Source organism: Salmo salar, chromosome 01, assembly GCF_965601325.2.
Source record: "Salmo salar chromosome 01, fSalSal1, whole genome shotgun sequence".
Classification (NCBI taxonomy): domain Eukaryota; kingdom Metazoa; phylum Chordata; class Actinopteri; order Salmoniformes; family Salmonidae; genus Salmo; species Salmo salar.
The window spans coordinates 164329455-164353739 of NC_138291.1; the positions used below are offsets into that span (position 1 = coordinate 164329455).

The 24285-nt window shown below is 42.3% G+C and overlaps 2 protein-coding genes across 6 annotated transcripts in view; one reads left to right on the forward strand and one right to left on the reverse strand.

Moving 5' to 3' along the window:
- ttc33 (tetratricopeptide repeat domain 33) overlaps window positions 1-14275 on the forward strand; it is an 81249-nt gene extending 66974 nt beyond the window's left edge. For 3 of the 5 annotated variants that reach the window (XM_014139259.1, XM_014139268.3, XM_014139244.3), the window contains exons 3-5: window positions 2286-2367; window positions 7770-7901; window positions 12028-14275. In XM_014139259.1, coding sequence (XP_013994734.1) covers window positions 2286-2367; window positions 7770-7901; window positions 12028-12402 — 589 coding nt within the window. In that variant the 3' untranslated portion in view covers window positions 12403-14275. The remainder of the gene's footprint in view (window positions 1-2285; window positions 2368-7769; window positions 7902-12027) is intronic. The other 2 variants (XM_014139283.2, XM_014139275.1) reach the window with 2 other exon arrangements.
- Window positions 14276-15419: 1144 nt separating this feature from the next.
- Window positions 15420-23677, reverse strand: LOC106568685 (prostaglandin E2 receptor EP4 subtype). The gene is made up of 2 exons (XM_014139228.3): window positions 22491-23677; window positions 15420-18029 (listed from the first exon to the last, which is right to left on the reverse strand). Exons 1-2 carry the CDS (start codon window positions 23271-23273, stop codon window positions 17403-17405), a joined length of 1410 nt encoding a protein of 469 aa, XP_013994703.2. The 5' UTR covers window positions 23274-23677; the 3' UTR covers window positions 15420-17402.
- Between the last annotated feature and the right edge of the window lie 608 nt (window positions 23678-24285).

Below are 24285 nucleotides of genomic sequence, written 5' to 3' on the forward strand. Positions count from 1 at the left end.
TACTCACGGCAGAGATATGCTTATAGGTATTAGATGTAATCCTTTTGTTTGGATATGTCTGTATGGTTTTAACTAGGGCTGGAAATTGCCAGGGACCTCACAATATATTATCATGAAACTTAGGTGCCGATACGATATGTATTGCGATTCTCCCTGTTCTATATGTATTGTGATTCGATACTGTGATTTTATTGCAATTTGATATTCCAAACATGTTGCTCACTATATGTCTGCTGCAGAGAGAAGAGCATGAGAAAACATTTTGATCAGTCAGGGAAATAACATGTTTTCAGCCCTTTTGACTCACTATTTAAAAATAATAGTTTTCTCTATACTTCAAATATCAATATAATATTGTCCAGAAATATTGTGATATGTAACTATCATTTGCTCCCTCCCCCCCATCACTAGTGTTAACAAAATTATTCTTAATATTGACATAGGTGAGACAGGGAGAGCTAATTAGCCTGACCTTAAAATACATTATGGTGTGTCCTTAGTCTGCAGGAAACAAACTCGGAGACAATAAGGTTGGCTTTTCCATTATACACTCTAATACCGATTACCAAACTGTAATAGATGCAAAGTTTGAATTGGCAATTATAATTTTTATGTTTTTGCAGAATGCTTGAGTAAAGCTGGTAAGCAACCACATTGCTCCTGCTACTCAGACGGGGCACAGAGAGACGTACAGATGTCCTCACTCCTCAAGAAGGGCTAGGCCACTGAGGTCAGGCAGACTGTGTAGTCTGTGTGTACATCCATTGGACCTGCTGTGGAGGGGGGGAGGTCATAGACTTATTGTAGTCCTGTACACTACACTACCTCTGGGTATGTTTTCTGTGGCTAGAGTAGAGAAGGGACTTGGGACATGTGCTGCTGGCTTCGATTCATGCGCACATCCAGTGTTTCTAAGCAGGTACAAAAGATAACTTCGAAAAATGTATCAATCACGGTGGAAAAACTTGAATCACTTTGGGAAAACGGCCGATGGTAGTCATCTCGATTGCTAGTTTATCTCGAGATTCCTTGAACCATTTCCTTTCAGAGTCCTAGTTGAATTTGTATTTTATTTGTACCTTTATTTAACTAGGCAAGTCAGTTAAGAACAAATTCTTATTTTCAATGACGGCCTAGGAACAGTGGGTTAACTGCCTTGTTCAGGGGCAGAACGACAGATTTTTACCTTGTCAGCTCGGGAATTCAATCTTGCAACCTTTCTGTTACTAGTCCAACGCTCTAACCACCAGGCTACCTGCCGCCCCACCTGACGGGTGAAGAAGAAGACAGGTTGATTTTATTGTATTTTTTTATTCAGCCTTTATTTAACTAGGCAAGTCAATTAAGAACAAATTCGTATTTACAGTGACGGCCAAACCCGGACGACGCTGGGCCAATTGTGCGCCGACCTATGGGACTCCCAATCACGGCCAGTTGTGATACATCATGGATATGAACCAGGGTGTCTGTAGTGACGCCTCAAGCACTGAGATGCAGTGGCTTAGACCGCTGTGCCACTCGGGATCCCACTTGATAGCCACATCGACACTACAGCAGGCAATAAATATAGCTGAAGTAACTCATATTGAACCATAGATTACCACCGATATCATATGGTATTTAATAAGCTAACAATCCCTTCAATAATACATGTAATATTCCCAGATGAGGGACACACAGGGAGTGTCTGATTTCATAACTTTATTGGATTTTCTATATCAACCATAAGCTGTTCATCCAGTGTTTGCGTTCCACAATGAAGGTTAATAAAACCGAAGGCTATCTGTGGGCGTTAGTGTCGTGTTACAGCATCAGTCTGTTGGCTGATCCTCGTCTGTCAGTAGTGGGTCATTCAGCCTCCCAGACAGACGTCAGACTATGGTCTTGCGTAATTTAACTCTTAACCAGATAGTTGTATCAAGGGCGCTTAACAATAATTCTTATGAAGTTGCCGCCCATCCACATCGAAAACTTTAACACAACAGTGAGTCTGATGTTCTGCTGTTTGTCATGGCTCCATGTAGCTCCATCTGCTCACACTGGCATCAAACAGATGAGGCACGTAGAGAGATCAACACCACTAAGCTAAACAGTGATTCTATGCTTTATGTGGTCTTTGTAATGTTCTCTCCCCTGTACTCCCTCATCTTCTGTAAGCCAAGTATAGCCACAGTACAGTAGTTGAGAGTTTCCCAGATTGCTTGTATGCAGCATGTTTGTGTGTGAGTACAGTTTGTAACCCTGACGGTGATAATGGAAGGCCATTTTATGTGTGTTCTCCTCAGACACTGGGAGGCCATTAAGAGGTGGGATGAAGCCATCCAGCTGACTCCAGACAACCCTCTACTGTATGAGATGAAGTCCCAGGTACATTACAATACTACAGCTGTCAGCCACTTATCATCCTCCTCCTGCTGCTCTCCCTCCTCCTCTTGCCCCTTCTAAGCCTCTACTGTACAGATGAAGTCCCAGGTACATTACAATACTACAGCTGTCAGCCACTTATCATCCTCCTTCTGCTGCTCTCCCTCCTCCTCTTGCCCCTTCTAAGCCTCTACTGTACAGATGAAGTCCCAGGTACATTACAATACTACAGCTGTCAGCCACTTATCCTCCTCCTTCTGCTGCTCTCCCTCCTCCTCTTGCCCCTTCTAAGCCTCTACTGTACAGATGAAGTCCCAGGTACATTACAATACTACAGCTGTCAGCCACTTATCCTCCTCCTCCTGCTGCTCTTTCTCCTTCTGCTGCTCTCCCTCCTCCTCTTGCCCCTTCTAAGCCTCTACTGTACAGATGAAGTCCCAGGTACATTACAATACTACAGCTGTCAGCCACTTATCCTCCTCCTTCTGCTGCTCTCCCTCCTCCTCTTGCCCCTTCTAAGCCTCTACTGTACAGATGAAGTCCCAGGTACATTACAATACTACAGCTGTCAGCCACTTATCCTCCTCCTCCTGCTGCTCTTTCTCCTTCTGCTGCTCTCCCTCCTCCTCTTGCCCCTTCTAAGCCTCTACTGTACGAGATGAAGTCCCAGGTACATTACAGTACTGCAGGTGTCTGACACTTATCCTGCTTTCCTTCCTGCTCTCCAACTCTCCAGTCCTCAGACCACAGCCAGCATGTTAGAGCCAGTTGGGACTAGAGGTTGACCGATTATGATTTTTCAACACCGATACCGATTATTGGAGGACCCAAAAAAAAGCCGGTACCGAATAATCGGCCAATTTTTTTCTTTATTTGTAATAATGACGATTACAACAATACTGAATGAACACTTATTTTAACTTAATATAATACATAAATACTATCAATTTAGCCTCAAATATATAATGAAACATGTTCAATTTGGTTTAAATAATGCAAAAACAAAGTGTTGGAGAGGAAAGTAAAAGTGCAATATGTGCCATGTAAAAAAGCTAACGTTTAAGTTCCTTGCTCAGAACATGAGAACATATGAAAGCTGGTGGTTCCTTTTAACATGAGTCTTCAATATTCCCAGGTAAGAAGTTTTAGGTTGTAGTTATTATAGGGATTATAGGACTATTTCTCTCTATACGATTTGTATTTCATATACCTTTGACTATTGGATGTTCTTATAGGCACTTTAGTATTGCCAGTGTAACAGTATAGCTTCCGTCCCTCTCCTCGCTCCTACCTGGGCTCAAACCAGGAACACATCGACAACAGCCACCCTCGAAGCAGCGTTACCCATGTAGAGCAAGGGGAACAACTACTCCAAGTCTCAGAGCGAGTGACGTTTGAAATGCTATTAGCGCGCACCCGGCTAACTAGCTAGCCATTTCACATCGGTTACACCAGCCTAATCTTGGGAGTTGATAGGCTTGAAGTCCTAAACAGCGCAATGCTTGAAGAATTACGAAGGGCTGCTGGCAAAACGCACGAAAGTGCTGTTTGAATGAATGCTTACGAGCCTGCTGGTGCCTACCATCGCTCAGTCAGACTGCTCTATCAAATATCAAATCATAGACTTAATTATAACATAATAACACACAGAAATACGAGCCTTGGGTCATTTAATATGGTCGAATCCGGAATCTATCATCTCGAAAACAAAACGTTTATTTTTTCAGTGAAATACGGAACCGTTCCGTATTTTTTCTAACGGGTGGCATCCCTAAGTGTAAATATTCCTGTTACATTGCACAACCTTCAATGTTATGTCATAATTACGTAAAATTCTGGCAAACGAGCCAGGCGGCCCAAACTGTTGCATGTACCCTGATTCTGCGTGCAATGAATGCAAGAGAACTGACACAATTTCACCTGGTTAATATTGCCTGCTAACCTGGATTTCTTTTAGCTAAATATGCAGGTTTAAAAATATATACTTCTGTGTATTGATTTTAAGAAAGGCATTGATGTTCATGGTTAGGTACAGTCGTGCAACAATTGTGCTTTTTTCGCAAATGCGCTTTTGTTAAATCATCTGCCGTTTGCCGAAGTTGGCTGTCTTTGTTAGGAAGAAATAGTATTCACACAGTTCGCAACGAGCCAGGCGGCCCAAACTGCTGCATATACCCTGACTCTGTTGCAGAGGTGACACATTTTCCCTAGTTAAAAGAAATTCATGTTAGCAGGCAATATTAACTAAATATGCAGGTTTAAAAATATATACTTGTGTATTGATTTTAAGAAAGACATTGATGTTTATGGTTAGGTACACGTTGGAGCAACGACAGTCCTTTTTTGCGAATGCGCACCACATCGATTATATGCAATGCAGGACAGGCTAGATAAACTAGTAATATCATCAACCATGTGTAGTTAACTAGTGATTATGATTGATTGATTGATTGTTTTTTACAAGATAAGTTTAATGCTAGATAGCAACTTACCTTGGCTTCTTACTGCATTTGCATAACAGGCAGGCTCCTCGTGGAGTTTAATGTAAAGCAGGTGGTTAGAGCGTTGGACTAGTTAACCGTAAGGTTGCGAGATTGAATCCCCAAGCTGACAAGGTAAAAATCTGTCGTTCTGCCTCTGAACAAGGCAGTTAACCCACCGCCCCTAGGCCGTCATTGAAAATAAGAATGTGTTCTTAACTGACTTGCCTAGTTAAAAAATGATATATATATATTTTTTAAATAAACGGCTAATCGGTGGCCAAAAATACCGATTACCGATTGATATGAAAACCTGAAATCGGCCCTAATTAATTGGCCATTCCGATTAATCGGTCGACCTCTAGTTGGGACCAGGTACGGCCAGTTGGGACCAGGTACAGCCATTTGGGACCAAGTTTGGCTAGTTGGGACCAGGTAGGGCCAGTTGGGACCGGGTAGGGCCAGTTGGGACCGGTACGGCCATGTACAGCCAGATGGGGCCAGGTACGGACAGATACAGTGTCTCTCTGCTACACACAGAACCTTTTGTTTTGTATGATCCCTTTTTATCTCTTTCTTGTTCTCTGTGCTGGTACAGTACAAATATAGTGTGTCTTTCAAAGATTTCAAATTGAATCTCTCCATACAAGGATTGTAAGTAGAGGATAGACATGTTTGTTCTAGATGGTCAAAGATGTGTGTCACACTGTGTGTACATGTTGACGTGTTCGTGATCCCATGTCATCAGGATGTTCTCACCTAACCCTCTCCCGGCTGCCACATTGGTATGCTTTAAAGTGAGAGCAGAGGACGGTGGTTTGGTCGGCATGGTGATGCCAATGTGGAAACCATCCAACCTGGGCTCCATTGGGACTATCAGTGTGGGCACCACCTTATTTTGCGGGCAGTGTGCACATAGCCTGTCTTCTCTTGAGAAGGCAGGCCTCTCTCAATAGCAAGGCCATGCTCACTGAGTCTGTACATTCGTCAAAGCTTTCCTTGTGTCAGTCACAGTGGCCAGGTATTCTGCCACTGTGTACTCTCTGTTTAGGGCCAAACAGCATTCCAGTTTGCTCAGTTTTTGGGTTAATTCTTTCCAATGTGTCAGGTAATTATCTTTTTGTTTTCTCATGATTTGGCTGGGTCTTTCTCCCCATCTTCCTTCTTCCCTCCCTCCCCTGACACCCAGGTGTCAATGAGATTAGGCTAGCTAGCCAACAGAGATGTGATGGGGGGATCATAGAGCAGTTGGCTATCCCTGACTGTGACCTATAGTCACACCACGTGTCCCCACACTTCTCCAGTAGTATCTGTACCACAATTAACTTTCTTCTTATATATAGCCTTAACCTTTCCAAGCAGCATTTTCCCTCCACGCTTTTAATGGCAGACATTATCAACCATGATATGAAATCTGAGAGGAATTGAATTATGCGTCCTCATTTAGCCAAGTTCTCAAATACTCTACTGTATTTTGGGCTGCTAAATAACTTTATTAGTCATGTTTTAGAAGGGACACATAAAAAGGGGTCACAAACACACAGAACTCTGTTAGTATGCTCTGTAGCGGGGGAGACATTTCCCTCCCTCATTAAACTATATTCTGATGTGTTTCATTACACAGTTTTAACACTGTCTGAGTGTGCAATAAAAATATCTGTCCCCATTAGTTCAGTCTGTCAGTAGGGCATCCTCCACATGCTGCAAGACGAGCTCTATGACTCTCTTATCAGACGTTAGACAGCTCTCTCTGAGCCAGAAGACTGAGACAGATGCAACTCAGACATTTGCCATTCACTTTCTCTTATCACCTTCCTCCCTTTAACTCAATTAGCCTCTCTATGACATGCACTGTCCTCTTTGTGTCTGTCCATCACGCTCTCCTTTAAAAGCCTTGTCCTTCTGTGTTCGTCACTTTCTCCTTTGAACCTTTTGATTGGCATGAGATCCCATTCCAGCTCAGTCATCGCTGATGTCTGTCTGTAAAGCTGCGTGAGGCATGAATGTTGAGGACTAACTTTATTGTCCATTGAATATAATGTTAACCCTAGAATAACAGTCAAAAACAGAATATGAGAGGGGGGGGGGGGGGTTTCAAAGACTAGAACACTGTTTGTTGTTTCCCCACACATTCCAACATATATCATCTCTGATAAACCACGTTTATTATTCTCATGTCTTAAACAATCACTTCTGGAGTCACCTTTCTCTCTTGGTTAAACAAAAGCAGTGTCTCAGTATGCTGGTTCCGTCCTCTCTACCTCAGTACAGCACAGTGCTGAGGTAGTTCCTGTGGTCTGCAGTCCAGAGACAGATGGAGGCATTAGCAGTGTATCACTAGAGGTCCCTGTGTATCATGGCCTTGAACCTCCCAGTATTCTAACCTCATTGTAATGTAATAGCAGGTTATTTACCAGGATCCTGCCCCTAGTTCGTCTGGCATTGCTAATTATAATACATAACGTAGACAATAAGACTGCACTATAACGTCACGACCGGCACATTTTCCACAGGCACGTCACTAAGGAATATCCGTCAGAGGATGACTGGCTTCGCATGCATAGTGATCAGTCCTCTGGTGCCGGGTGCTGTGATCTAATTTCCTACTGACTGCTGAACTGACAAACAGGCCTCAGTTATCTCTGTCACTGATGCTGGGATGGTGGAGGAGTGCGACTGGCTTATAAATGACGTTAACCATCCTCACCATTTTGTGAGTTACTCTGTGTCACCATATCTGTTTATTTATCTGTTGCTAAGGTTGAATAGAATGGTGCTTTATTATATTTTTATTCAGGATGCAAATGTGACTTTTCCCCTAATCCCAGAGACGACAACACATACAGTTAACTTCCGTGATGGTGCAAAATATGACCCTTTATGCGGAGTCTGTTTGACCCTTGCCCTCTGACCCTTGACCTGCAGGTGCTGACCATTCTGCAGGAGGTGTTCCCAGCGGTGCAGGCAGCAGAGATGGCTGTGAAGCTCCGCCCCCTGTGGTGGGAGGGCTGGCAGACCCTAGGCCGTGCCCAGCTCAGTCTGGGTGAGGTGGACCTGGTCAGTTTTACCACCTACACATTTTTCACACTGTCGTGCCAACCCTAAACAAACTGTGCTGTCTCGGATATTTTCTTTTCACATGGTCCTGTTGAGCACAGTTCCAGCAACTGTGGAGGATGTGTAACCAGACCAGCTTGGTTGGCTCTGCAAGGATTGGCTCTGTTAGGTTTGGCTCTCTAGTGTGAAAAGCAGGTAACCTAGCTTGTGATCCATGAACAGAAACACTAAGATTTTAGTGAATAATGCACTTCACCCTCTGACATCACTACAAGGTTTAGCAGGTGGCTGAGTCGTACGAGTCTCACATGTTACTGTATGGAGGTGAGACTGTTCGGGAACGGAGACTGTAGGGAAGGGGCCCTAGCTTGTCTGTCATCCCCACAGACACTAAAATATCAGTCATTACCCTGAGCTCTTATTTTAACTTTTCCCTGTCTCGCTGAGATAAAGTTGCTCTTTTAAAGCACACCCAAGTGCCTGGGGCATGGAAGATCACTTAAGGTGCCCCACAGTGCACGCCTGAACCTGTATGAAACCTGGCTGGATCACAGTTGGACTGCTGCTCTGCCTCTTAGACAGGAGAGGAAAAAACACCTAGCTGAACTGAGAAACCCTATGGCTAATGGCCCTGTGTGTACATCTCTAATGTCCCGGGGCAACTTAACTGTCAGAAGTTTACCCAAAACAACAATGGGAAGTGTTGAAAGTTACCTGAGCTACAGCCCGCCAAATATATACACGCTTACATATATAATGGAGAGGAGAAAATGCCAGTCTATTTTTAGAGCGCCTTGTTCAGTCTCGTTTCAGGACGTTGTGTGCATCAACATGTTTGAGTAGCGCCCTGTTTGCACAAAGACGGGCGCAGTGATCTCTGGCTTCACATACACATGTCTCTCTCTCTCTCGCTCTCTTTCTTTCTCTCGCTTTCTCTCTCTCTCTCTCTGTTTTTTCTTGTTCTCTCTGTCCATTTCTCTCTTGGTCACTCTGTTTTTTCTTGTTCACTGTTCTCTCTGTCCATTTCTCTCTTGGTCACTCTGTTTTTTCTTGTTCGCTGTTCTCTCTGTCCATTTCTCTCTTGGTCACTCTGTTTTTTCTTGTTCGCTGTTCTCTCTGTCCATTTCTCTCTTGGTCACTCTGTTTTTTCTTGTTCGCTGTTCTCTCTGTCCATTTCTCTCTTGGTCACTCAGTTTTTTCTTGTTCGCTGTTCTCTCTGTCCATTTCTCACTTTTCAATCTCTTGTTTTCTCTTGTTCTGTTTCTCCCTCTCTCTGTATTTCCTCCTATGTATCTTTCTTTCTCTCTGTATTTACCTAGTGCCCTGATTGACTCTGAATGGAATATGTGCTATTATAATAAAACATCACATTTTTATATGTAGTGTATGACAAAAGTTGGCCATCAGATCTAAGGGGCGGTTTTGTCATTTGGTTGTGGGATCGTTGTTGAAATGAGAGAAAGAAGGAGCACAGAAGACCTAATTCCATCTTTGAAAGATCTGTGCTTTTGAAAGAACTGTGTGAATACAAACCATTTATCCTATGAGTCTTGACTTGCCGGAGTTCATTTGTCAAAACGTTCTTTTCTTGACAGTTTCGCTTGACTTAGCCTTTATAGTAGTTTTGTTTGCATACTTGTTCCAGTTGGGCAAACCAAACCAGTCCATTTCAGGAATGTTGGCCTAATAAGAGCTTGAGGTCTCCTTTAAGACTGGCATTTGAGGAGATTACAGAGACAGAAAGTTGTTTAAGTCCCATCCTTTTAACATACAGATACAGGCCATAATAGTCCAGGTGTGATTGCCGAGTCCTGTAATGGTGGCTAGTAAAATGGCTTCACCATTCTGTGAATCATATCGTGTTCTCATTTGGACCCTGAGAAGAATGAGGGGAGGTAGAGAGAAAACAGGAGAAGGAGAGACCAGGAGAAAGAGTGTGCAGGAGAGATGGCAAATGAGAGAGGGCAAGAGGAAGCATCTTCACCACCCATGGGATAAGGAGTGTACAACTAAATAATCAGGGCCTGGAGTTTTCCCTGGTAGCCCAAAAAAACTCCTGGCACTACCCATAGTATTAGTAATAAATAATAATATATTGAATGTGTAATGCGCTTTTCATTGAAAAATAATCTCAAAGTGCTACAGTTAGTGCGTTAAAATAATTAATAACAAGAGACATAGACAAATAAGGACTCAACTAGACCGGCCCATTGACACAAAGAACACTGCTGACGCTACAAGGACAACAAGGAACATGGCAATAACTAACTAACAGAAGGCCTTCCCAAAGAGGATGTTTTTTAGGCCAATTTTAAAGGAGCCCAGAGTCTCTGTTGCCTTCAGGTGGTCCGGGCGTGCGTCCCAGAGGGGGGGGTCGAGCGAGCCCAATCCCCCCCATGGTGCGGAGCTTGGTCCTGGCGGACGTGGAGGAGCTGGCTATTGCTCGACCTGAGGTTGCGGGCAGGGTAAAGGGATAAGAGCAATTATCTGATTTTATGATTTATTATCTAACAATCTTATTACCCAAGAGGATAAATAAAGTTGCATATCTTATTCATCTACTGCTGCGTAAACACTGATGCTGATCAGTGCCTTTAGGTTAGAATGAGGGGGATGAGGTTATTCTTGGTCATTACTGAACCTGGTCATTACTGAACCTGGTCATTACTGAACCTGGTCATTACTGAACCTGCATCAGCCCCATCTTAGAATGAATCATCCTAACAAAAGCTTGAGTCATTTGAGTTTGAGTTTGGTCTGTCTGAGATACTTTGTTATTAATTTGAGCTCGGACAGAGATAGCTGGAAGGGATTCAGCAATACCTTTCTAATGGTATTCAACTCATTTCGGTCACGATCAGATGTAATTTGCAAACTCAACAATTATCATGAAAAGTACTTAGTGTGAGATTAAAGATTCATTTCATAATTCCACCGGCAGGGCAATGGTTTGATTTTTTAGCCCATTACTATGTGAAGTATGATTTGCCCTCCTCCAGAGTTAGACAATTATGTGTAAATCTATGTACTTATGCCTGGTCAGGTGAATGATGGATGGAGGCCATCGTAATGATGCGGTGAATCTCTCTATAATGAAACTAATGTGACAGGAATGAGGTTTTGTTGTAGCTGACATTCTGAAGAGAGACTAGAGCTACCACTTCACATTGTTGCCAGTCTCACGCTTCATCAAATTAGAGGAATTATTACGCAGAAACAGCAGACCTGCATACGGATCCTTTTGAACGTATTTCTTCCTAAACAGAGGGATCCTAGGAAACCTATCTATTACGACTTTAACTGTTCACTCTTTACAGATGGTGGGACTCAAAAGAGAGCGCTATAGATTCTTTGACGTCCTTTGGCTTTTAGATGTACAGCATTTTTGACATGATTACTGTAGACCATCTGGTAGAGTGATCTTTGATTGTAATATGAACGAACCGTCAACATATGACTTTCTCTGTAGCATTGGAGTTGTTTTATGGTTCTTCTCAGCAGGCATTGTGACCAACAACACTCACTACTCCTTTTAGTCTCAGAGCAGATCTAAATCAACTGAATTGAATACATTTGTGTCTGATTTCAAAACAAATCCCTGAATATTTTCCGGATAATAGTATAAAAAAGCACAAACCACCCCGTTTGATAACATAAATGTACATTAGAGACCTTTCCTTAACTTTGTCCATTTCCATGATTCCTATTTCAAGACAACTGCACCCCATTCCCAGTGAAAGGGTCTGATGACCATACACTAGCAATGTACATAGAAACAGGACCCCTGGGGACAACCAAAACACTACAGTTGTTTTTACTCATCAAGCTTCTCCAATGGTCATATCACGTCAATGCTTTGGTATTTGGTATTTTATTAGGATCCCCATTTAGCTGTTGTGAAAGCAGCAGCTACTCTTCCTGGGTTCGACATAAAACATGCCATTGTACAGAACACCAATAGGCAAGAACAGCTCAAGGACAGAACTACACACCTTTCCTTTCAAAACCTTAAATCTTCCCCAAGAAAATATTTGTCCTTCATACCAGTCATTTGTGTTAATCTTAAGTCAATAAAAATATGTTAACAGAAAGGAAAATACAACAAAGGTCTTCATCCTGTCCACAGGCGGTGAGGTCCTTCCAGGTAGCGGTCCACCTGTGTCCGTCAGAGCGCCCCCTCTGGTCGGAGGACCTGGCATGGGCACGGCGGCTGCAGCAGCAGAGACGGACGGCCCAGGACCAGACCCAGCGGGAGGAGGAGGCCCAACAGGATGTCCTGAACCCTCCAGAGCTCCAGCAGGACTACGACTTTGAGTCAGACGAGGTGGTGGTGGCCTGCGCTGCCGTAGCCGAGAGACAGAGACGCTATGAGGAACTGAAGAGGACAGTCGTGGTTGTCGACGCTGAGGGGAATTCTAGGGAGGTACCTGTGGAGGAGGAGGGGTCAGGGGACACACCCTCTTCATCACAGGATCAGTTGGTCAAAGCACGGGGACTATGATCTGTCTCTAAGGACTTATGGGCTAGAATGGATCTTATGGACTGAAATGGGTCTTTTGTTTGTTTTTGTTGTTTTGAGTCTTTAGTCTTATGCATGTCGTTATGGTTTTCTGCTTTAGTCTACAACAGACTGTGGGTGATAGAGGTAGATTTAATCAAATAGATTTTTGTTTGTGTGTTATGTTTTCACTGTTTATCAATGCTCTCATATTACTGCCATTTAAAAGACTGAATTTGAGCGTAGCCAAAAATAATTATCATCATCATTTGGCACTCGAGGTCAATAGTCACTCGTTGATTAATCCTCCTCCTGAAAAGAGGATCCTGTTGTGTTTTGGAATATGTCTGTCAGTCACATTTATCTCAGACACATTCAGGGCCGGTTTCCCCAGACACAGATTTAACCTAGTCCTGGACTAAAAAGCTTTTCACTGGAGAGACTCTATTGAGCTTGCTTTTCCATCCAGGACTAGGCTTACTCTGTGTCCGGGAAACTGCCCCTTAGTCTTTTGAAATGTCTATGAGAACATCCGGAACGTCTTTGTCAGATGACCGGAAAAGATCTCCCTGGAAAACTCTTCTCGCTTGAGTCAATCAGTCAAGCTGTTATTAACGTCAACTTTTTGAATTGCAGTTTCATGCAACATAAAATCGCAGTTGGAAGTGCTATTTCATAATGACTAACGGACTGGTCTTATCTGTTGGGAAACTCTGTCTCCACGGTAACTCAGAGAAATAAACCCCACAGAGAAATAATATTGCATGAGTATTCCCAGAATTCCAGCTGAGTGTTAGGATTTGTGTGTCATATGACCCTCCATAGGGGATAGGTGAGCTGCTAAAACAATATATCCACCTTGGGCCTGAAATCTAGCAGCTGGATAGCGCTGAAAGCTCTGTGCAGTCAGCCTGGACTGGCCATGCTGAAAAGCCTAGAAGCTTGAACAGTCATTGAATTTGAATGGCATCTTCTAATAGCAAGATTGTTTTCATGGGACACTCAAGGGGTTTTGTATGACTAAAACAGGCTATCAAATTTAGGGGTTTATTATTGCCGATATTAAAGAGAGGCGCTGTGAAAGAGGAGACAGGTTTTTGAGAAGATTCATGTATCCTCCTTGTCTTTATTAAAATCATATTAAGACCATTTCGTCATCTGTATCTCTCTTAAATATATTTCCTAGTAGTACAGCATTAAAGGAGTATTCTGACAGAGGGAACTGGCCTCGTACTAGAACATGAATCTCAGGGGATGCTTTAGGATTTAAATAGGGCATTACACGTCAGGAACATTTTATCAATAGAAATCATTAGACAATAAATTGTTCTTGGTAAAGAACTACAAACAGTGCCTATATCATTGTAACTGGTAATTGGTAGGATATGTGTTTTGGTCATCATCACTACGATGGAAGTAGGCAAAGAAGCGGCAACTATGGGTAAAAGCAGACCTTGTTCTCTCAACAAGTCAACCACACTGAGGGTACGTGTTTACAGTGCAAACATCTGGTGATGTTGCCAAAGCCATTCAAATCATTTAAACACCTGGCACAAAAATTCTCAAAACAAGTCTGCAGCACAAGATTGTGGTAGCGTATCAAAATGGGGCATGAATGTGTTAGTAACAGTAATTCATTTTGTAGGACTGAGTTCATTCACAGGTAATGTGGGGGACGATAGGAGCTGTAAACAAATAGTGGGAGAGGGAACATCTGTTTAGACCATGAGAATGCTCATGTATAATGTGAGTTATATTGATGTTTCTGTAACTGACCCAGCTGATGTAGTAATACTTTGTTCTGTAAATAATAAGCAAATGGATCCGTTTTACCTGTAATGTGTCAATTGAAAATAAATCAATTGGTTACAAGTAACGTTGCAAATTGAATTGGCCTTTTATTTACTATATGCTATATTTTGACTATTGTATTCACTCCGCCAGCATAAGTCATGGAAAAGATTGAACAAAACTCGCTATGCTACAAATATTTTAACTAGTGGATGTACAGTACAGTACAAAAGCCTACGTTATACATCATTTAAAGTGTAAATCATTTGCCACCCTCACATGTTTTGTCATAAAGGTGCTGTATTAGAGAAATTACATTTCTTTATTATTGATTAGAGGCATATTAACTGTAAAACATCTGAAAATGCTGTTTCCTTCTGAATAAAATGCAGCAAAGCATATGCAGCCAACCTAAACCAGTCTTTACGACTGACCTGATGAACTGACTACCTGATCAAGTCCTCTGAAAAACATTAGGATGAAGGATGGTGACTGATATTGATCAATGATCTGTAACCTCCATCAGATGAATCCTGTAATCAGTATTTATGTTTAGTTTTAGTGCCATCAGTGGGCTGGACTGATTGATAACTTATTTTTTCAGAGGCTTTGATCAGGTAGTCAGGTTACCAGGTCAGTCGTAAAGACTGGGTCAGGTTGGCTGCATGTGTTTTGCTGCGTTTTCCTGTGGCCTGCTTACGACCTTCCTCATCGAGCTCTGTGGGTATTTCTCTCTACTTCTCATAGCCATAACCGCTTTATGCAAATACTGCTTATTGATAATAATGTCAGTCAAAGTTGTTGTGAGTTTAGGTAGTCAGTAAAAGGCTGGTTCAGGTTGATTGTATTTTGCTCGGTCCAATATGACCCTCCTTCACCATCAAGCTCTGAGGGAGTTTCTCTACTTCAGAAGGAGTGTGGACAGGACTTGAAACATGGAGGTGTCGAGGGGCAGCCAGAGTTTCAATCTAGCGTACTTCTCATGGCTATATAGCAGCTTGATGCAATGTTTGGTTAGCCTAGTAGTAATGAGATGTCAGTCAAATTTGTCGTGAGGGGGTGCAATCATAGGAGTGCAATACCGTAATGTGGCTCGGTGTCCGAACAGATAGACTTGTGTGAGCTGGTTCATTTTAAACTTTGAAATCCTTAATTTAATATTTTAAACTTAGAAACATACTGTATCTCTTTTCTTTAGCCACATTAAAAGCAAATCATCCAAAAACACATTTCAGTTCACTGATATCATTTAATCGGGGGGAAAGTAATGCCATGCACCTATAAAGTGTAATTTGAACAAAAGACAACAGCAATGTAAATCCCATTTGTTATTTCAACCATACAAGCTGTAGGATCTTAATTTGATCACTCTTTTGCGCAGCAGGAAATGCATAGGATTTTTGTGATTTACATAAATTCACTGAACACCCACACTAACACATGGTTATATTAATATTATTCCACTTTTCATGTAGCCTCATTTTGACCAGCTAATAGCCTAACCATCGATTAGGCAACATTATGGACTAAACGTCCAAATCCTGTTGCTGCAGGATTATGTTGCTGCGACAATACAGGTCAAATTAAGATCCTATCTGTACAAGCTCAGTACAAGTAACAAAGTGAAATGCATGGAATTATATGTTCAATAGTCTTGCTGGATTTTATACTTCATTCATCTTCCCCACAACAATTATTGTCCTTCATTACCAGTCATTTGTGTTAATCTTAAGTCAATAAAAAGATGTTAACAGAAAGGAAAATACAACAAAGGTCTTCATCCTGTCCACAGGCAGTGAGGTCCTTCCAGGTAGCGGTCCACCTGTGTCCGTCAGAGCGCCCCCTCTGGTCGGAGGACCTGGCATAGGCGCGGCGGCTGCAGCAGCAGAGACGGACGGCCCAGGACCAGACCCAGCGGGAGGAGGAGGCCCAACAGGATGTCCTGAACCCTCCAGAGCTCCAGCAGGACTACGACTTTGCCGTAGCCGAGAGACAGAGACGCTATGAGGAACTGAAGAGGACAGTCGTGGTTGTCGACGCTGAGGGGAATTCTAGGGAGGTACCTGTGGAGGAGGAGGGGTCAGGGGACACACCCTCTTCATCACAGGATCAGTTGGTCAAAGCACGGGGACTATGATCTGTCTCTAAGGACTTATGGGCTAGAATGGATCTTATGGACTGAAATGGGTCTTTTGTTTGTTTTTGTTGTTTAGAGTCTTTAGTCTTATGCATGGGATTATATGCTCAATAGTTTTGCTGGATTTTTATACTTCAGGCATTGTTTTGTAAGTCGCTCTGGATAAGAGCGTCTGCTAAATGACTTAAATGTAAATGTAAATGAAACTGCCAAGTCAACCAATATGATACAATTCTTTGCAAATGTTGAAATATAGCACACAATTTCAATCAATTTTGTAGCAATTTGACATGGATACAAACTAGCTAGACCTTCTCACAGAGAAGAAACGTGTTTTTTCTTTCTGAAATAAATTGATGTTATGGGACACAATTCACATTGTAGTCTCGGGACTATACAGTGTATCACAACAATTGTATTGGTGGAGGCCAGTGGTAAGCAGTGGTCCTTGCTATCTGGGATCGTTGGGAAGTCCCTACCCCTTTGTAGTTGAAATTTTAAAATGTTAAGGTCATGATTAGGTAAATGTTCTGGTTTGGTTAGGGTTTAGGGGGTGTGGACATCCCAAGGATCTCAGATAGCACTATGATAGCATGGTAGCATTTAGTGCCTTTCAGTGGGTTTCAGTTTTTGAAAAGTGCAATAAAATCTCCTTATTGTCTTTATAAAGTTGAAATTACACTTTATGTTCATTACTGATGTGTGTGCTGGTATATGTATATTATATTGGTATTCTTGTAATAAGAATGTGACATATAATAGATCCAATATATGATCTATGTAAATAGATCCAATCTCCTAGAATCCACTTTGGCACCGTGTGACATTTTGACCGAACCCTAAACAGGACATCATGATTCACCTAGGAGCATCACTGATGAACTAAACCAACTCCCAGTCTTATTTGTTTCATGTAGTTGTTTTTATAAGAGTACAAACACGACACAGGGAAACATTTTCCTTATGAGTTTAACCCTTCAGAAGTCCCAACCTTTAAGGCTATTAGACTTCCTTGTTCCCCTCTGTGACTTTTCTGTGTTATCCGCCACTCTTGCGGAGTTTGTGTTTGTGTCCGTCAGATGCATTTCTCCTGTAAGTTCAGTGTCTCGTCTGTAAACGTCACATGTAGAGTCTTGTCTTTTCTGACCGATGGCACCCTGTTCAGAGGTGAAGGGTCAACTGTCCCATCTGTCCTCATTGATATACTGGGGCCTAAAGTGCCCTTTTTGGAATCATTTTGCATCCCCTTCCCCCCTGGTGTCTGTTGGTCCTGTAGCAGGGAGCACTCCACAGCCGGGGGGCTGGGTCTTCCCTCTCCCCCTGTCCCTCTAGACCCCCCCCCGGTCCCCTCCGGCAAGTAAAGAAACGTCTGTGAAGTACTGATGACCTCCCTCAGCTCGCGGGACACCAGTGACGGCGAATCCCGGGATACGATGGACGAATTCGGATGACCTTCACCTCCGCAGTGGAATTGACCCCTGACCCCTGACCCCCGCCCCCGGCAGCCCATACGGCAGAACAGACACTTGATCTTCTCCACCAGCTTCAGCAGGACAGTCTTCCTCAGCAGGATGTAGATCCAGGGATCCAGGATAGGGTTGATGGAGGCAATGCGGATGGCGTGGAGATCTGGGTTCTTCTCTAGGGGAGTTGAATGGGCGTCGAACGCAACCATGGACAGCTGGTTCACAAACACCCGCAGCTGAGGGAGGAAAGAAGGAATAGGGACGGGGTTGGAGGGTTATTGGTTATTCAGTGTATGTTTGAGGATGGTGTACCTTTAAAGCTTCAATAGGTGTGTTCAATAGGATTCCCATATTGAATCCTGTTGTACTATCCTAATTGAATCCTATTGAAGTAGCTTTCCAACCTGCTTATATCTGCACACGTGAATATCATTAGCCTAAACCTACATAGCAGTTATTTGTTATGTTACTGTTGCGTAAGAAAAACATACATAAAGACATGACAAACTATCATGGTTGCTATGAAAGCAAAGCTATTTGACTATGGTGTTGTGATGTTGGCATAAGATGAGCATGGCATGGGCAGTAGAGCGTACTGTAGCTAGCAGCACTAGTATCTGCCCGGCAGACAGTGGCACAGAAGCCTGGGCAGAGAGCTAATGAAAACACAACCCCACACGCAGGTTAATCATCAATCATATGAACGTCTCTGGCTATTGGCTATCACCAAGGTCCAATCAACAACCTATCTCAGACAACGTCAAAGTAAGTGAAGTGAAATAACTGTCAGACACATGGTTAGTTATGACTATACGATAAGATTATATGAGTGACTCCCTGGGATGTTCCTGGAAAATACAGTGGGAGGGAGAACTCTGGTACACTGATTATTGAACAGCATTCTTCTTCAAATTTACATTTCTGCCTTTCAGTTCATGTTTTTGAAGCTTGCAGGGTGAACTGTCTAGTGACTCTGTCCTTAGCTCTCAATCAAAGCATGGGAACGACATTTAGAACTCAATATCTCATTATAGACTACAGGTTCTTCTTCAGACCTTAAGCGCTCAGTTCATATTTTCAGTGTTTTCGAAGCTTGCAGGATGAAATGTACTGTCTCCAGTGGGTATGTGTTTACATGTAATTAACTCCCAAATGTGGCTTGGGGACGGTTTATAGAACACTATATTTCATTGATCCTTTTCTGTGCCTTGCAGTTAATTTGTTCATTTTCTCTGTGGAGTGTTTTTGAGCTTGCAGGATGTACTGTCTCTAGTCACTGTCCTAACAGTATCCTCTTGTAACTAACATGCAGTGCATGGGGACAGGATGGCTTATAGGACTCTGTACAGAGGACAGAGCTCAGTGGAAATGTTTGACACTGGCCGAGCAGCAGACAGACAGCTCCCATAAGAGTGGATGGACATAACTCGTTTTTGCTCTTACTATGTCCAGTTGATCTTGTCACCATGGGAGAGCTTTTAACTAATAAAATCCATATATGTTTCCCTGTATAACAAGTATACACAGACAGCATAATCTACTGATGACATCTGGAGCCGGGTGAACCAGTTGGACGTAACAATCAGGGATATCGTTCAAGATTGATGTCGAAATTGGACATCTATCCATGTCCAGAGGATGACGCGAAATGCCTCCAAAACCGTCCATATGGGGCAACAGTGAGCGCTATTACCATCAAGAAAGCCTAAAGGGGTAAAAATCCTGTCAATTTGAAGAAAGCCTATGTTCTATCAGTAGGTAAAATAACCATTTTCACCCATGATTTAACTTCTAAAGGGTTCGCTTGTGAAAATCAGGAAATTGTAGCTACATAATTCTAGTCACTGGAGATAGGGGATAACACACGATTACATTTCATAATGCTTTTAAAACAATTACCTGCACTCCAGATTCTCAACTTAACCCTTAAAAACCTCTTAGATGTAAAGCCCCCTGTTTTGTGGACCTGCGTGGTTCTGGTACCGGTTCTGACCATCATTTTCGCGTTTAAATCTATATGTGGACACCATAGATCGAAATGGCTTGCATTGAGCGGTAGCCCAGATTCTCATGAACACAGTAGTATGTATTTTCTGCCTGTGTAAAGCAGGATGTGAAATCTGACACCACTTGACGCTGGGATGTCCCGCCTACCATTTCATTCGCTCTTCCAACTGTCCATCAACTCCTGGCTAAACCCCACATCACAGCCACTAACAATACATATGCCTGGAATCCTTACATCTTAACACAGCAGGAGAGTGGTTTTATCGCTGTAGCACATTGAGATCATTTTATAGCCAGTAATCTAAAATAATTACTAGATTTTAAACAAAAACCACTTTCTGTTTGTTATAGATCAACATGATTAATGTTAAATGAAAGGTGAGTTCCTAACGAGTTCAGGAAGCCAAGCTAGAGCTCTGTGAGACGTTCGCAGCGATGGGGGCAAACATTTTGATTGAGAGAGACCTTTAGAAAATATGCACATTTTCTCTAACGTTAAACATACAAATATGTATTTTAAGGAAGGTTAAATCTTATAGTTAGTTGCTTTATAAATTGATTATACTATCTTTAGAAAAAATACAACTCATTCCAAGCCTCTTTCTTACCGTTGTTTTAATAATAATACTTTTTTTACCAGAAAAATATGATTTGAACCTTTCTTGGAGTATGCAGCATTACTAGTTATTGTTAATGGCCCTCTCATGATAAATAATTACTTTTGGGGATTACGTAGATTACATTTTCGATTACATTTGGTTACATTTAAGAGGTTTGAAATTTGACATTTGGAGAAATGGAACAATACAGGACCAACAAAAGCCCTTAAAAAATGTACGTTTGGAGCCACTTCTACATTTGACATTTGGAGAACTGAGACTGTGAGAGCTTGTCGGTAACAAAAAAAAAGTTTATCTTAAGGTTGGTCGTAGCTATGTCTGACTTTATGATCACAATTTACACCTGTTGCAAGTCATCCAACCATTATAATAAATGTAAAGCAATATAGGTGTGTGTGGTCAAATAGATGATCATTTTAGCACCGTTTTCATTAGGACAGTGCCATCGCGCTGCTTTGAGACCAACATGGGGACTCATCTTGATAAATAAATCAATGTCAGATTTTAGTTTTTACTAAATCTCTATCTACTATTATTTTCTATAAATGTCATGATGAAAATAGTCCAAATGTAACACCCTACAGTGGTATTCAAAGTCGGGGAACTGCACTGCCACATTTTTGGGAACTAAGAATTAAGAGAACAGATGATCGTATGCGAAAATATACAAAAGTTTTTAAGAATGGTAATGGGAATGTTTAATACATTTTTATTTAGCAAATGTATTTATTGGTTGTCTTAATTTTGATAAGAGCTATTCAAATGTTATGAATTGAATGTTATTTAACCAATTTTAAGGTTCACACTTTTCACAGACGTCAATTCATGGTCTATTCCACATTGGTTCAACGTCATTTGTGGAAACAATGTTGATTCAACCATATGCCCAGTAGGTTGTGTCATTTGACTTGGGGTGTGTTCACTAGAAATTCTAGAGAAAAAAATGGTGTCCCCAGAAATTCTGGCCCCCAAAAATGGGGTCCCTAGTTAGAATGTGGAATATCACCACTACCTTACGCACTTCCCACATAGAAGGGCTTACGCCTAGGTGGTGCAACGGTATACTTCTTAGGACCATTTGCATTTCTCAAGGTGGTATGAGGTGTGGTTATGCACATACGCACATGCGGGTGCACACACGCACGTACACGCACAAAAAGCATGTATTAGCTTGTCTTTCTTATCTTTGTGGTAAATCAGCCCACAGAGGGCTGAAGTATTTGCATAGCCTACCTGTTATCTATTCTCTAAAATTAGATCTTATTAACCCAAGGGCTTCTCTTTCTTATAGTTAGTCCTTATCTTTTTGGTGACTGGCTTCTAAAGAGAAAAGTAACAACAAAAAATCTAATGGTGGAATGAGCTTCCCCCTGAGGCAGAGTCCCTGCCAATCTAAAAAAAAAAAGCGCTGACTGCTGATAACTTCTTTATTGAGAGAAAATGTACTACTGTGATATGTGGTTGTCTCACCTAGCTATCTGAATGCACTAACTGTAAGTCACTCTGGATAAGAGTGTCTGCTAAATGACTAAAATGGAAATGGAAAAGGTAGATGAATCGATAAATTATATTTATTTGTTGTTATTTTTCTCAAAGTAAGGAAATGTTTATTAACGCAAGTGGCCAGAAGTTGACATTAGAGTTAATATTCTGAATAGGCCTAACAACACCTCAGCAGACAACCGGCTGAACAATAACAGCAATAACACTTTAATAACACAATAATTAAACCTATTCAATTCCTTTATTCGATTGGGAGTGCATTTAGGATCTCATTTTGGGCATGTTCCCTCCAATTATCAATGAGTATGCTGATGCGTAAAGGTGTTACAACAAATAATGACATCACACAAACCAGAACGCACTGTGCTTTGCATTAACGTTTGCATTGATTAGGGACGAGACAACCCATACTTGTGTCGTGTCTTTTAATTGCACGGTACAAGGTTATCCATTCCTGCACCGTTCGCACACACAACGAGAGATACAGAAGTGAGAGCGATATGTTGCTCAACTTCAAATCAATCAAACTATTGCAATAATTATTCGGCAAGGCGTCAAATCACTTACCACTAAAGGTATGGAGCAGACGAGAACCACCGCGGAGGTAGCGATGAGCAGAATGACCATCTGGATCTCTGCGCCGGCCATGCGTTGGAAGCTCCGTCTGCGCCTGAGGACAGCTATGCGACCTCCCTGTTCCGTACCCAGCGATGTCCTGCGGATGAACCGCTTGTGCATCATAATCAGCGCCCCGCACACCAGCACGTTGCAGATGACCGTGGTGAGGATGAGTAAAGAGCTCACCCCGGCATACATATAGGAGAAGGCGGCGTGCGTGGTGTCGTTAGTCCGCCAGTCGATGAAGCACCAGGTCTCTGGGAACTGCCTTTTCACCTTACCGAGTCCCATGGCAGGCAGCGCGCAGAACATCACGTTGGAGATGTAGATTCCCGCAAGCGTCAACGCAGCAAGTCTTTGGTCCACGTAATGGTTGTATAAATATGCATGATTTATGGCCAAGTATCTCTCTATGGACATGGCACAGATAATGCTGAGGCCGACCAGAAAGAAGAAGAGAAGGATGAAGCCGGAGTACTGACACAGTGACTCTCCTCCCGGCCACTTCCCTTGCACACGGGTGGCGATGGTGACGGGGCTGGCCAGCAGCGTGCCCAAAAGGTCGGTCACTGCAAGCCCGCACACCAGCGTATAGAAGGTGGTCTCCTTCTGTTCTTTCCGAGACTTTCGGAGCACCACGATGGCGATGACATTCCCCACCACTCCTAAAATAAACATAATCACCGGAATAGTAGGCTCTCGGGGCCCATCTTTTGTCGTGCTGTCATTCATACCTGTCACAATTCTCTCACAATTTCTTTGTGGAATTAAATAGTCACTTCACCAGTGTCCTCCTCTCCCAATCCATTTGCATGTGGTTACCCTTTCCGTAGGTGCGCGCTCTCCAAATCGTTCAATAACACGCAAATCCATACTTCCCCAATTTCCATTATTTTAACTAACCGTTACACACTTGAAAAACAACTCAAACGAATGTCTCCGTGGTTGAATGTACATGCTCCTCTCTTTTGTTAGTCACTAACTTTAGTTTATTTTTACAATCCGAAGTGTTTCTGTCCCAGACGTGCTGCGCACCACGAGGCCCACATAGACATTGACATGGGAAGTTTTTGCTCGGAGCTTGTGTTCAACTCCTCCTTCGTCGCCGCTGCACTCCCTGTACGTTTGAATTAGAAGCTTCACACGGTGGTGTAGCCTAGCACCTTATGCAATGCAGCAGACGTCTCTACGTCAGAAATGTTTTTGAAACCAGGAAACCACACCATGCGTATTTTTTTCCCGTCTACAGGTGACTTCAAATAGGCATAATGCCTAACCGTTAGCACTATTTCATATAGGGGTTATTTTCTAACATTATTGTATTCCAACCATTGGTCTTGATTACTCAGGAGCCCAGTCTTATACAATGGAGCAGTTTTATAAAATGGTTCTTGTTCCTCTTATTTGCATTGCGCACACCAATAATAATCATGTTATAAATGCCTGCAAAGTTTGCCGTTTCCATGTGAGTTATTAGAGGTAGTCTATAGAGTCAAAAAATAAAAGTGTTTTAAGTTACCCTTGACATGCCACCCCTGAACTGTAAGAGGCACATAAGAATGGGAATGCATAAAGCAGGTCAGATAAAACCAAAAGTCCTCCAATGGGATCCTAGCCTTCACTATCTGCTTACACATCTACCTGTTTATTAGCTTATTATTTTTAATATATGCCATCAGCTATAAACTGACTCTGACTTGGTACCTAATGTTGAAAGTAATGTCTGAAAACAAGAGTGGAAGAG